The sequence below is a fragment of the Argiope bruennichi genome, chromosome 4, assembly GCF_947563725.1.
Source record: "Argiope bruennichi chromosome 4, qqArgBrue1.1, whole genome shotgun sequence".
Classification (NCBI taxonomy): domain Eukaryota; kingdom Metazoa; phylum Arthropoda; class Arachnida; order Araneae; family Araneidae; genus Argiope; species Argiope bruennichi.
This window is the reverse complement of record NC_079154.1, coordinates 57810431-57825809: the sequence shown is the minus strand read 5'-3', so window position 1 is coordinate 57825809 and position 15379 is coordinate 57810431. Positions and strand designations below refer to the sequence as shown.

The window sequence follows — 15379 nt, the reverse complement described above, 5'->3', positions numbered from 1 at the left end:
TTCTTTATTAATGAATGCTTCTTCGATGAATTCGGTAACACGGTATAGTTGATGAGTTGTAGATAGGTTTTTTCTGAACCCAAATTGTTCTGGGATAAGGATGTTATTTTCTTCTAGGAAGTAGTTAAGTCTGTTAAGAATAATTTGTTCAGTTAGTTTACTTATTGAGGGTAGTAGCGAAATGGGTCTGTAGTTGGTTGGGTCGGTTGGGTCTTTGCCGGGTTTGTGTATTGGAATCACAGTTGCTGTTTTCCATCTTTTAGGAAAATACCCAATGATTAGGATTTTATAGATTAAAATTGCAAGTTCATAGATAATATTTCCCGGGAGGTTTTTTAGCATTTTATTGTTAATACCATCATGTCCTGGGGATTTGTTATTTTTAAGTTTTTTAATAGCTGAATTAATTTCGAGGGGAGTGGGGGGTGTTTTAATTTCTTTAAGAGTATTTTTATTAAATTTAAAGTGGGTTATAGATTCATTTACGATTTTATCAGTTTCGAAATCTATGGTGTCATTATTTTGAAATTGGTTTTCTAGGCTGTTTGCTATGCATTCTGCTTTATCCTCATCTGTTAGAGCAAGTGTGTGTGTGTGTTTGAGCGGTGGTATGTTTTTAAATTTCTTTTTAAATGGTTTGACGAGTTCCCAGATAGTATTGTCTTCAGGGTTGGCATTTACTATCTTATTAATGAAGTTATTGTGTTCAATTGTTTTATTTAATTTAGTGATTTCTTTATTTAATTTATTGGTTATTTTCTTGAAGGTTGGGTCTCTGGTTTGTTGAAACATCTTTCTAGCATAGTTACGTTCCCTGTTAAGTCGTTTTAATTTAGGATCAAAATGCATATTAGATGTTGTGATGGGTTTGATGCGGTGATCTTGGCCTGGTTTATGATTTGTTCAAGAGTGTTTACTGCGTTATCAATTTTGATTTCAGAATCAATGCTTATGAAATTTAGGTTATCGGTTTTATTTAAATTGTTTTTAAAAAGGGTCCAGTTTGTTTTATTTTTTCCTATGCTATTTGGTAAGGTGTATTTAATGAAAAAGTTTAAGTGAATGGGGTTGTGATCAGAACTTAATTCAGGTAAGGAGTTTATTTCATAGGGATAAATAAAGTCTTTAACAAGTGCGAGGTCTATTGTGGAGGTAGAATTATTTCCAAATCTTGTGGGGGTGGTAGGAGCAATGATGTCTATACCAGCTCTGTTGCAGAAAGTGTTAAGGGAAATACCTCTATGTGTGTTATAGTTACAATTCCAGTTCTTATGATGTGCATTATAATCACCGGCTATAATTTGGTTGGGGCTAATTTGAATTAAATTTTCAAGATCAAATGTGAAAAAAAGTGAATTATCTGAGTAGGGGGGGGGGTATGTAAATAGAGGTGAGCGTTATGGGTTCTATATCTTTAAAATTAATAACTATTACATTTGCTTCTACGTGATAGAGGGTTGGGAGTATAAGTTCGTAATGAGGTATGTAATTTTTAATTAGTATCGCAGTTCCACCTGCTGCGTTTTGTGTAGGATTAATTATTTTTCGGTAGCTGTAGTAGGAAGCGTAATTTGCTAGAAAGATTTTCTTTTGTGGTCTCAGATGGGTTTCCTGAAGTAAGATAATGTCGGGGTTATACTTATTTACGAACAGTCTGAATTCATTTATTTTATTCTTGATCCCGTTTGCGTTCCAGTACACAATATTTAGGCTGTTTAGCTTGAATTAACTTAGTAAGAGGAGTTTGTGTCGTGGCTTTGAAAAGCCAACATGAGTAGCTGTAATTTATCTTCGATTGTATGTGCATTTTTGTGTTTCTGTGTTTGTTTACTCGATGCTGACTTTTATACCTCCTGCTGGCTTAGCAACGCCCACAAGAATACGTAAACTTATCTCAGGGCCAATAGTGCTACAGTGACCATATATGGCAATCAACTGTCCAGGTTTTGTGCGGTATTTTTAGAGAAATGTACGAAAATGCTTTCCATCTCTTAATTTTGTCCACCAGTGCATTTTCTGTTCTATATGATGGTATTTAATTGATATCTACTGAAAATAAATTTGTATGTTTTAATTGAAAAAAATTGTATACAGATAATTATTTTAAAACTTTCATAAACTATATCATTAATATTATAATGCTTGATAAACAAACTGGTATGTTAAAACAAAATGCAGTGTAGTGGAAAATTAAGTTAAAACTAGTGTATGGGGATGGAAGGAAAAAAAGAAATAAAAGCTGAAGTGATTTAAAATTAAAGTATTATCCAAACATTATTAAAATTTTTCCATTAAGCTTTACTTTAAGAGGAAGAGTTATGCTGTCCCATTGCATAAATATTATTTGAGAAAGGATATCCTGTTCTTACGGATCCAATTCTGCTAAAAGAAAAAAGTTATAGATAAAATTGATTAGTAGTTCTAGTATTTTACAGTTACGAATATAACCAACATTAGTATGGAAGTAATGGCATGCTTTTATTCTAAGAAAATTTTGCTAGTTTTGCTTCTCATCAAACTAAGACTAATAAAACAATTTGTAAGAAGCATAGAAGAAGAAAGTGAGGGTTTTGTGTATTTAATATCGGAATTCCCTCAATTAAGTCATTCAAATTTAAAAGGAGAATATTTCTGTCTTATCTATTAGGAAAAATTTCAAGGAAAAACAATTCCATGAAATATTTGAAGTCACCAGCAGATAATAAAGAATATTTTCAGAATTGTAGAGAAACAAGTGGATGAAATACTCATGTGCTACCACCATCTTCAGGTTTACATATCTCTGAAATTCTATTTTTCTATGTCTGCTTCATAATCATGTATGAGTCTGGATCCATTTTTGATCAAGATATTGATCCTAACTATTAGGCATTGTTATTATTCAGAAAAGGTTTGAAGGGAAGTGGTAACTAACAATTTAAAAATATCACGAACTATCAAAAAAGATTCCTCAGAGATATGATATAAACGGCAGGCTTAGAAAAATTGCAATAAATATGATTATTATATTATTACATGATGTTTTTTCATAAAATTTTTCAATAAGTGCATGAAAGATCTTTGCAGATTTTATCTCCATGTTTTGTATTTACTTTTGTGACTTGAGTATTTTGTTAAGTTTGATATTCCACATCTCTTATTTTAAATGTTAATTCTAATGATTTATGGTTGTAATAATTATTTGTATTCTCTGTGCTTATAATGAAGCAAAACTCCTTATTTGAATGCATTTACAAAAACTATGGGAAAAATTATTGAAACATTTTTGAAGACTATGTTTTGTATTTACTTTTAACAGAGGGAGAAATAAATGTATAAAATTTTCTTTGAATTAAATATTTCACTGTTACCTTTGAGGTAATTCTATCAAGTTATGCTGTTTATTTTCTATAATTTCTCTATGTGTGCTGATATTAAAGAAATATTTTTTAATACCAAAAATGGTACTCTTGTTATTTATGAATGTGTTTTAAACACATGTTTTTTTACCATACATTTTTGTAGACAGATTTCTATGTTATTTCTTCTTTTTGGCTCTATTGTATAGTTCAAGTTTAGACTAGTAAATGCTTGCTTTAAAATTCATATGTGAATGTGTTTGGTTACAAAAAGATTAAAATATATTTTAATGATTTAAAAAAAAGCAATCTCTTCGTTATTTCTAAAAATGAAAGTATGTGAGAAAATTTTGTTTTGGGTGGGAGGGGTTAAAAGATTTTCTAAATAAGGAGTTTTCTAAAAATGGACCACAAATCAGTTTTTGGTGGGTCACAACCAGATTTAAATGCGTATTTATCTTTCTGCAATTTGCCAAAATGTGATCTGAGCTTAAAATCTCATTACCCCACACATTAGAAATATATTTTTTTATAAAATAATATCTTATAATAAATGTGTCCCCCCCCCCCTTTACAAAATTTGTTTTTGGCCCATGAAACCTCTTTCGTATCAAACATGTGCTGTTCACTATTTTAAAAATTTAATCCACTGAAGATGAAGTAGGTAATTATAGATTTGGTTTCTAAAAAGTGGATCACATTGTTTAAAATTTTAGAAACCTTTGTTTAAAGTAATGGAATGTTTGTAATAATATTTTATATAACAATACTTGAAATTTTTAACTTAACTATAATTGCTATGATATAGAAAGTTACTACTTAGCTTGTCTCATAATGTTTAAAGACAAAAATTGTGTTAATTTTATGATAAAAGTTTATCTAATGATACTTAATGTTTAAATTAAATATTTTTTATTCATATTATGTTAAAATAAGTGAAATATTTTTAGGTGTTGGGTGTGCTTCACTTTTGAAATCTATACAGTTTTTTCTGAACAAATACCACTTAATAATAATAGATGAAGCTGTTTGGGTTTTTCGAATTTTTCCAACTTTCAGTCTTACTTCTGGAATGTCAAGTCTGTATGGTGCTGCATTTTATAATGCATTTTGTGAAAGTGTGCCGCCATATGATCTGGAGTTCCATTGCAATTCACCTACGATGTATAGTTCAAATCCTTTATTTAAATGTTGTAAAGGTAAATATGATTATTTGCTGCTCATTGCTAATAATATTAATTGATGATTTTTAAAATAAAATTATATTTAAAAACTGTGGAAAAAAACAAAATTACTTTTTATTTATTTCAGTTTTGTTTGGAAACAAAGGGAATTCAGGGTATAAGATTATCATTCATATTTAAAATATTTTAAATAGTTTTTTCCTTCACATTTTTTAATTTTATTAGATTTAATTGTAAAATTTTTTATAAAATATTAAATTCTTTAATTTCTCTCTTTTTTTTTTTTTTTTGTAATACAAACATTTTTAAAAATGTTTATTAATTACATTTTAAAAATTTCCTCGAAAATTCTAATAACTACATTCTTTACTACTTTCTAACTTCATCCAGAATAGCACTTGATCATTTTTTCCAATTATAATTTCTTTTTGAAGGATAAGAACTATTCAATTTTTATGAATTTTTATAAAAAGGTTAGAAAGTAAATGAAAGGAGCATTCATTAACGTAACTGTTCATTAATGACCAGCTGAAAATACTTATTTGAGAGTTTTTTTTAATGAAATCTGGACTATTCATGGTTACAAATGCTACAAAAATCTAAAAGAAAAAGGTCATGTCAGAAATTTTACAATCTGATGTCTTTTTGTGCTATTATCTGAAAACGATTACAAGTTGCATTTAATAATCGTTATTGAAAAATAGATTGCTTGAAAATAAAATGAATTAAAAAATTGCTAGGAAAAAAATTCCTGGTTTTATTTTTTAATTTAATGGCATTTGATTAGTTAAAATCTCGATTTTGATCCAAACTCTTTCTTTTTGAACTTTTACTTAGATATAATTATTTTAAAATTTATTATTTTTGATTTAATTAATACAGCAAATAGTAGTTAGTGTAATTAATAAATACAGCAAAAAATTATTATTTTTTAAAAATATAATCTAGCACAACTTTTTTACTTGAATTCTATCATTCATGTTTCCTGTGAATATTAAGGTGTGCTCTCTTCTAGATATTTGTGAAAATAACTGTCATCAGAACAAAGATCTTATACAGTGGGATAAGAATTCTACAGGCCCAGATATATTGTTCCTTTTCATTGATGGTATAATTTATTTTGGTCTTGTACTCTTTATGGAAACCAAGGCCATAGCTAATCTTAATCGAATTGTAAAATACTATTTTCAGAAAATACGTAAATCTGTAGTAAAGGTAATTATTCGAGAAGATATTGTTGAAGACTCTAATGTGCGAGAAGAAGAAGAGAGGATTCGAAATTTATTAGAAACTCATCCAGGTTCAGGTAGAGAGGCACTAGTAGTGTCTGATTTGACCAAAGTGTTTCAGAATTTTTATGCTGTAAATCACTTGACATTCGGTATTCATCAAGAAGAATGTTTTGGCCTTCTTGGTGTGAATGGAGCAGGCAAAACAATGACATTTAGAATGTTGACTGGTGAATGTTATCCCTCTGAAGGAAATGCCTTAATACAAAATTGTTCTTTGAATGAAAATTTGAAAAAGGTAAGAATTTTTTTATTTGACTACCATTTGTAATGAAAAGATTTATGATGAGATGGAATATATTAAATGGAAGAGTTACTCCTTTATGCTTTATTAAAGATAAATACATTCTTGTATTATCAAAACATGTTTTGTATTTAATCATAAATGCATTACTTATAAAAAAGGAGATTTTTTTCATAACAATTATTTTTTCTTATATTGCTTTACCTTAATTTTTTAATATAATTTATATAATCATCTATAGCTCTTCTTAGCTATTGATTTTCTTTGTTGCATGTTTGGTATGCTAGTTTAAAATGTTAACTAGAAATATAATGTACTTAATGTTACTTGAAAATGTAAGATATGATTCATGTAAAGTATCAATAATATATCTAGTGTATATTTGTCATGTGTGTTGTAAATTTTTGTTATTGTGTTTGGTTCCAAATGATGGTTTATAAGTAGGAAAATGACAACAAGCATATTTTGCATAAAAGACAAAAATGAAATTCAAGTCAAAAGCATTGTTTTATTTAAAACTTTTCATTTTAATTAATTAATTTGTATTCCAAGTATATATTTTAATGCTGTATAGAAAAAGAAAGAAAAAAGTTTATAAGATTGAACTTGCTAGTTTTTTATATACAATATTTTTTATTATTTATATGCCTTATAGTTTCAATCTTATCTTGGTTATTGCCCACAATATGATGCATTGATTGACCGCTTAACTGGTCGAGAAATGTTGATGCTTTTTGGTCGGTTGAGAGGTTTAACTGGATCGGATTTGTATGAGAAAGTGGAAAAATTGATTAGAATGACTGATTTGACAAAACATGCTGATAAACAGACACAATTTTACAGGTATATATAAAAAATTCCATTTTTTTTATTTTACATTTTAATTTCTTTTCACTTTCTTAAAGATTATTAAAATGGATTTTAACTCATAAAATATTTTTCTACAAAATTGATGCAATAAATAATCTGAAAAATCTGTTAAATAAAATATGTTTCAAGTTGAAAAGAAAGAAATATGGAAGAATTTTTTATTGTCAGTTTTATGAATAAAATAATTATTAAAAATAAATTCTAACATTATAAAAGGATTATATTAACTACTTTAAACTGTTATTGGTGAGAAATTTATATTCATTGCATTTCATATCATTCTGCTATGTTTTGTCTGCATTATAAATATTCATGTGTATTTCTATAATTTTTTCTATAAAAGCTACTGTCTAAAGATTTATATTATTGTAAAGCTGTAATTATGTTACTAAAATAAGAATTTGTGCATAATTTTTTAAAGCTAAAAACTAACATAATTTTTAATTACCATCATAATAGATGTTGGCAATCTTAAAATTAATTGTTTGTAGTATACAAAGTAAATCCATTTATCACGTATATTATAAAGTCTAAATAGAAAAAATTATTATTTTATAATAGTATATTTATTGTATAAAAGAAGTGACTTTATTCAAAATTTGAATAAAATATCTGTACAGTTTTAAACAGATAAAATTCATTGATTAACTATTAATTATTCTAATTTCTTAACTTTATTGAATGAAATATGCATCTAGAATAAATGTTAAAAAATATGTAAATCATTTTGATGTTTCTGAATTTTATTATATTTTCAAAAATATGAATATTAATATTGTGTAATTTTTTTACTCCGTTTTTTTTTTTTTTTTTTTTTTTATAAATTTTGATAATAAAACATAATATGAAAAAATCTTTATTTTCTGTGTGTTTTTTTCCAGTGGAGGAAATAAAAGAAAGCTGTCTGTTGCAATCGCATTCATTGGCTCTCCACCTTTAGTTTTATTGGATGAACCTACTGCTGGTGTTGATCCTGTATCTCGCAGAAAGATTTGGAACATTATTTCTCAAGCTCGAAATGATACTGGAGCTGCAATTCTACTTACTTCTCACAGGTAAATATTTTACAGACCTTAAGTCATATTTCTTATATTTTGAAAAAAAAATTTTAATATTATAGAAAAATTAACTTTTTGTATAAATATTTGAAGAATACAGCTGGGTTTTCAATCTTTACTGAGAAGTTAAAGTGCAATACATGGTTCATTAAATAGTGTATAATGATTTCTGAAAATTATTTCCTTTATTTGAATTCATGAAAGCAATATAAAGGGTACGAAAAGTCTGAAAGATCTCATTTTCCGCTATAATATTTTATAGTTTTTCTTTCCTTGATGGATTAATCAGGAAATTAATATTAAGATTTGTTCTGAGCATTTATTTATAAATAAAGTTTGTATAAAATAATAATAAATTTTGTGTATTATGTTTATAAAAACAATATTTTCCCTTTCTCCAATTAATATCAATATTCCTTGTACTAACATTGATGGCTCTTTAATTTTAAAAATATTCAAGTTAAATTATATAGTTAATTAGTGGTGTGTTTTGATTTTTCTTGTCCTAAAAATAACTTTATACAATATAATTTGTTTTTGTTCTTTGCATTTGAAAATATTTGTGAGGAGATAAGTTTTTAACTTTTAATAGAAAATCAGATTTTAAGAAAAATAATTTGAAAAATTTCTGTATTAGTTTAGTTTTATATTTTTCAGATCTTTAGAGTGGAGCCTATTATAAAGTAAATATGAAATGATCTATCTTAATATGTGTTAGAAATAATAAAAATCTGTTAATAAAAGCTTTATTTTTTATTTTTACATGTTTCATCCTTTTTTCTCTGAGTGTAGGATGGTATGCATAGATTTTTGAACATAAAAAAGTTTTGATCTGAGAAAAGACATTATTTTGATCTGAATTATAGCTTATTGTTTTACTTGCTACTGCATTTTTGTTATCTGTATATTGTAAGAAATGTTTATCGGGAAATTTTTAAATAATTTATGAATAGAAAAAAAATTTTTATAGTAGTCATTCATTATAGACAGGAAAAAAAGAAAAATTCTTTTATAATAAAGAAATATTATAATTATAGAAACAGAAACTCAGACAAATTTATTTTCCTTGCCTATTAATCTGTGGAATTTCCTAATCACACTTATTATTGTTTTTCTTCTTATCGTAATTATATCATCCTGTTAGAGGAAGCTGGATAAAAAAGAATACTCTATGCTGGGTTCTCGTAAAAAACAAATTTCAGTATCTGGAATAGAGTACTCCATCAGATACATAATGAGGAATTTGATTGCCAATGGCCCAATGAAAAGATCTACTTAATAATAAAATAGCTGAGTAGAAAGCAAAAAAAGTTACCCTACCTCTGATCACAATTTGTTTGCAACGATTTTTGTACATATTTTGCTTTCCTGTATTTTTATGATAAAAAATACCATCACTTAGCCAATATTTTCTAATGTGTCTACTCTTAAGTACTGAGTTATGATGCCATAATGCATATGAACTGAGTATAATTGCATATGGATAATTTCATTCACACTTGATCAAGCTTTCTATTGCAACATTCAAAAATGTTCTTTTGCAAAGAAAATATTATCATTATATATTTAACAGTAAATAAGAAATTAAATCAATCTATTTCAGATATGAAAAAAGGCAGCCTCTTTTCTGAATGATAATGCATGATAAGAAGAAGTAATATGAATAATCTGCAATATGTTTATTCACATTTTATTTTTATTTTTTAATTCCAAAAAAAAATATTTTTTCAAATTTTTTTTTTTTCCTGTTTTACAAATTTCAACATGATATTTTAAAATACCTAAAATTAAAAAAGGGTTTTAAAGTGAAAGCTGTTACATTTAAATTGAGTTACAAAATTTGATATACTTCCTTATATGCTGCATATGAAAGTTAAAGAAATCTTTGAATAACTTTCTAAAAATTTGTTAGAATGAAAAAAATATAAAATTCAACTCGAAACTGATATGTTTAACATTAAAGGATCCTCTAATGAGACACATCTAAATTAGTCTCTAAGAATAATATAAAATGATCAAAACCGATTTAGAAAGATATTGTTTGAAGTAAATTTAAAATTAAATAAATTAAATGCAAAATTATAAAGGAAAGTGTAGACTGTTTCATTGCGACAATCTTCAAAATTTATAAAGTTTTTTTATTTACATTTATTTTCTTGCCTTTTTCCAAGAAAATTAAGCATGAAATCTTTAGCACTGTGATTTAAGTATGTCATTCTTGTTATTTCATCGTTTTATCTTGTCCTGTCAAATCCAATGTTCAATACGCATGCATGCAAAAGAATGAATGAGGTACTAAAAATTTATAGCAGGCAGTGCTAGAGTAGGGGCATGCATGACTTTGATCATGCATTTCCTGCCCTGATCTTGAAGTACATTTTTCTTTTCTTTTTCATCATAAATATATAATCTTTGCATTCTTTTTCTTTTCCTGCACAGTCCATTTTCAAAATGCAAGTTCTTATATCTGGTGACTCGAGTAGTTCTGCTTGTTTTTATAATGCAGTTAACAGCTAGTTGATGAATGGATAGAGAAAGGTTATGGTATTGTAAAGTCTCGATCCAATAACAGGTAGCGTTATGATCAAATTCTTTATTTACAGCTTTATTACATAAAAACAACTCTTTCTCATCTAGGTTAAATGAATGATGCTATTTATAGCACGAAATTTAAACAAGACTAGTTCCTCGAACAAATTTGGAGAAACGCCTTCACAAGAACAGCTAACAGGCGGTTGGCGTCTCAGGCTACTGCAGGGTTAGCTCTAGGTATCCACCGAATTTCCTTCAGGTTGAATTTTTCTCCGAAGTCCACTTCATACCAAGCTCCTCTCTCCCTCTTCTTCCGAAAAATCTCACCTTTTATCTTTCTCTCAGACTCCACCTTTCCTGTCCACTCCCTGTTACCCAATCACCGTTCAGAACAACCTGAATCGTCTCTGGTCGCCCGTGGGAAATGTCCATTGATGATCCACCCTCCTAATGGGAAAAATGAAGGACATCTGGAGTGTTTGACACTCTCGCCTTTCGAAGACACGATTTATTTCCCTGGGAAACGCACGTGTGGTTCCTTATCTGGATTAGCACTAATTGGCCAGACGACCGTACTTAAAAGGAGGGTCTTCCATTTGGCAATCTGGAGGCACTTAACACTGTGGGAGTTTCGTTGATGAAGAATGGCCCGGAATGTAAATTATCGAGTGTGGGAAAAAGTAATGTCACAGTGGTCACCCAGGGAAGAAGCTGAATCATTACAACTCTCCCCCCCCTTTGAAAGGGGACTTTTGTCCAGTCTTGGACGAAAGTCACTACCGGGTCGTGGAACCAACTATCCCTTCTTAGAGGCAATTATACAATACAAATACATTTAAAAAACAATTTACATTAAAACACTATTTACACATTAAAATACCGCTTACACATTAAAATTTATCACTAGATTTTCCTTTTTTTTAAAGGTCACAGCGGCTGAAACCATCAGCATTCTGGCGCTTACTGCCCGGTTTATGTGTGACAGTATAGTTGTATGGTTGTAAAGGCAATGACCATCTCATCAATCTAGGGTTGTTACCCGCATTGGTTTTTAGCCAAACTAACGGATTGTGGTCCGTGACAATAGTGAAGTGCTGGCCATCCAAGTAAAATTTAAGCTTCTTTATGGCGTATACTATACTAGCACACTCTTTTTCAGTAGTGCTATATTTCTTTTCCGCGTCTGAAAATTTCTTACTTAGATATAAAATAGGATGTTCCTTGCCTTCGGAATCTAATTGAGACATTACAACTCCCATCCCTACATCCGACGCATCAGTTTGGACTATAAATTTTTTTTGTATAATCAGGGGCATGCAAAACGGGTTTTTTTTGTCAAACTCATTTTTAATTCTTGGAATGCTTGTTCGCATTCGGGCGTCCATCTAATCTGCTCTTTCGTCATCCTACCTTTCAATGCGTTGGTTAAAGGTGCGGCTATGACAGAAAATTTTTCCACATAGTGTGCGTAATAACCCGCTAGCCCAAGGAAAGCTCGTATCTGAGTTTTTGTTTTGAGGATAGGAAAATATATCACTGCTTTGATTTTTGCTTCGGCTGGTGTTCGAACGCCATCTCCTACCATATGTCCTAAATATTTCGTCCGGCTCTGTGCTAGCTGACATTTTGATGGTTTCACGGTTAGATTTGCCGCTCCTATTCTTTTAAGAACCTCGTCAACATGTTTCAAGTGTTCTTCCCATGTTTCGGAATAGATCGCAATATCGTCTAAGTAAGGTACTGCATACCTCTCACAATTCCCTAATATCTCAGCCATAATCTTACTAAAAAAATATGGCGCATTCACCAGTCCAAATGGCATTCTTAGAGGGAGATACGTCCCGAAATTAGTTACGAACGCTGCTAACCGACTTGCGTTCTTCGTCATTGGAATTTGCCAGTAGCCCTTTGCTAGATCTAGTACCGTAATAAATTTTGCGGCGGAGACTCTTTCTATTCGCTCTTCTAAATTTGGCAAGGGGAAGTACTCAGTTTTAATTATACTATTTAATTTGTGGTAATCAATACAAGGTCTTGGGGCTTTTCCCGGTGCCTCTACTAACAGCATTGGTGATGTATATATTGTAACAACTCAACTTTAGCTCTGACAAGCAACAACTCAACTCATGTTTACCCAAGAATCTTTACTTTGTAGAATTCAGTAATAAAAACGGTTGGTTGCTAGCTCCCAATATGCATTTTGTTTCTTTTATTTGTACTTAATTAATTGCTTTTTGTTTTTACCAGAATTTATCGATAACCTTAACAGTATAGTCTGATTGTCCCATTTCAATTATTTTCAGATCTAACATCTGCTTTATTTCCGATTTCAAAATTTCGGCTTGGCGTTGCGATGTGCGATATGGCTTCGACCGAACAGGCTGATTACTGATCAGTTCTATATCGTGCTCAACTAGATGTGTTTTTCTCGGCTTATTTGAAAAAACTGTTTTATGTTTATGTAACAACTCTTTGAGTTCCCCAATCTTCTCCGTCGTTAACCTCTCTTCTAAGTTGCTACTTCGAGATATTTCCTCGAAATCGTACACGTTTACGTCTCCCGTCGGGTATGCGATCTCTAAATCATTTTCCGTCTCCACATTCACTTTTTCCTCGTGGAACACTAGATTCACCTCCGCCAATCTTTTATGGTAAGGTTTCAACAGATTAACGTGAAAAATTTGGGGCTTGGCCTCCTTTCCTGTCATTTTCACTATATAGTTCGTTTTCGACAATTGAGATTGAATTTCGCCTGGCCCTATCCACTGTACTGATAGTTTATTCGACATAGATGCTGCGAGCACCAACACTTGATCACCGGATTTATATTGGCGATGGACAGCATTTTTGTCATACCATAATTTTCTCTTATCTCGCGTCTCCAACATCCTGGTTACTGCTATATCCTGACAACGTCTCATGCGGTTTATTAAGTCGTACATGTATTTGGCTACCGCCTTTTCGTTTTCTTTCGGTGCTACCCAGTGCTCGTATAACAGCACTTCTGGAGTCCTTAGGTTTTTTCCGTGAACCAACTCAGCGGGGCTAAATCCTGTGCTCTCGTGAGTAACCGTTCTCAAAGCTAACAGAGTTGCTGGAAGATTTTTCTCCCAATCCTTTCCGGACTCTAAACATAGTACCTTTAGAAGTCGCTTAATGGTTTTGTGGAAACGCTCTACCGGGTTTGTCTGGGGATGCCGCACAGATGAATGAGTGACTTTTATTGCGAAATTATCAAAAAATTCTGTGGTTAAATAGCTAGTGAACGACGTACCCCAATCACACTGTATCTCACGGGGAAACCCCATTCTACTAAAAACGTTTAACATAGCATTTATCACTGTGATTGACGTAAGGTCTTCTATAGGGATTGCATCCGGATATTTTGAAGACATACACATCGCCGTTAACAAATATCGATTGTTTTTCTCACTAATGGGTAATGGTCCTACGCAGTCAATATTTAATTTGCTAAAAATTTTCGATATAACGGGAACTTATTTGAGAGGGGCCTTTGTCTTCTCCCTCGGTTTACCGATTCGTTGACAAGGATCACACGAGCGAACGTAATTCTCGATATCCTTTACACAATTTGGCCAAAAATAATATTTTAGGGCCCTATCTTTAGTGTTAGTTACCCCCAGATGTGCCGACTTCGACTCGTGCCACATCTCTAATATTGCCGGTCTGAATTTTTTCGGCACAATTAATTGAGATCTTGGGTTCCCTAAATGATCTTTTGTTACCCTAAAAACAATCCCTTTTCCTTTTTAAAACCATCATGTCCTTTGCTAACGCTTTCCCTACATTCTTCCAAGGTTCCGCAGTCCATTTGAGCCTTTGAAAATTCTTCTTGAGTTATCTTGAACGGAGTGAATAAATCTTCAGCTCCTTCCCCTATCTCAATGGGTGGTAACGATTCTTCTCTCAGTTGCATTTCAGGTTCTATCTCATTCTTCCCTCCTGTCCCGCTTTCTATTCTCCTTGCTTTTCCATCCCCTTTCGCGTTTTCCCCCTTCTTTTGTGAACGAGTAGTGACAGCATTCACAGTGGCAATACTGATACGTTTGTTAAGTAACTCGGCCGTTGCGTTACTAAGAAGGTAAATTCCTTGAGCGAGAGATGAATCGACAATAGCGGCCTTTGTGCCGACCTCCCCGAACTCTGGGCTAGTGAGTTTTACACGTGCCAGAGGCAAACACCTCAAATCTAAGTCCAATGGTTGTTTGACCCAAATTACCTCACCGGTAAAATCTGCATTACTGACGTAATTTCGTGTAACAATATCTACGCTGGCGTCTGAATCCCGGAGAATTTTAATTTCCGATCCGTTAACGGATCCTTCACTTATATAGGGAGCAAATAATTCATTTTCGTGCGCGTTTCCTACGTGATTTATCTGCTCTGTCGGTTGATTCCTTTTTAATTGAGGGCAGTTTGGCCTTAAATGCGTCGTAGACAGACATTCATAACATTGTAATTGTTTCCGCTGATCAAAATTGTCTCCCCTCCAATTCCTTTGTGGGACTAAATTCCTCCACGATTTATTCTCATTGGGTTTAGCGTTTGCCATTCTTTCCGTAGCTTTATATTTCTCTTCTTTCTTAGGCGAAAACGGTCTGTTTCTCTCAACCATTTTTCTTTCGGGGAATTTTACATAGTTGGATTTCGTCCGCACCGATTCGTAGTGGTCCAGTTTCTCGGCTAGAACAAAAGGATCCACGAACTCCGACCATACGTCTAGAAAATGGTCTCTTATCTGGCTCGGGACGCGTTTTTTATCTGGTCGGTGATTAGCATTTCTTTAGCCCGGTAAAATCCGTTACACCCGATCCCGAAAGCCAACCATCTAAGAAATGTTCCA

The 15379-nt window shown here is 31.2% G+C and overlaps 1 protein-coding gene across 1 annotated transcript in view; it reads left to right on the top strand.

The window, feature by feature from the left end:
- LOC129966272 (retinal-specific phospholipid-transporting ATPase ABCA4-like) overlaps positions 1–15379 on the top strand; it is a 63477-nt gene that overhangs the window by 42083 nt on the left and 6015 nt on the right. Inside the window, exons 14-17 of the mRNA XM_056080687.1 lie at positions 4289–4537; positions 5538–6049; positions 6711–6898; positions 7807–7980. Coding sequence (XP_055936662.1) covers positions 4289–4537; positions 5538–6049; positions 6711–6898; positions 7807–7980 — 1123 coding nt within the window. The remainder of the gene's footprint in view (positions 1–4288; positions 4538–5537; positions 6050–6710; positions 6899–7806; positions 7981–15379) is intronic.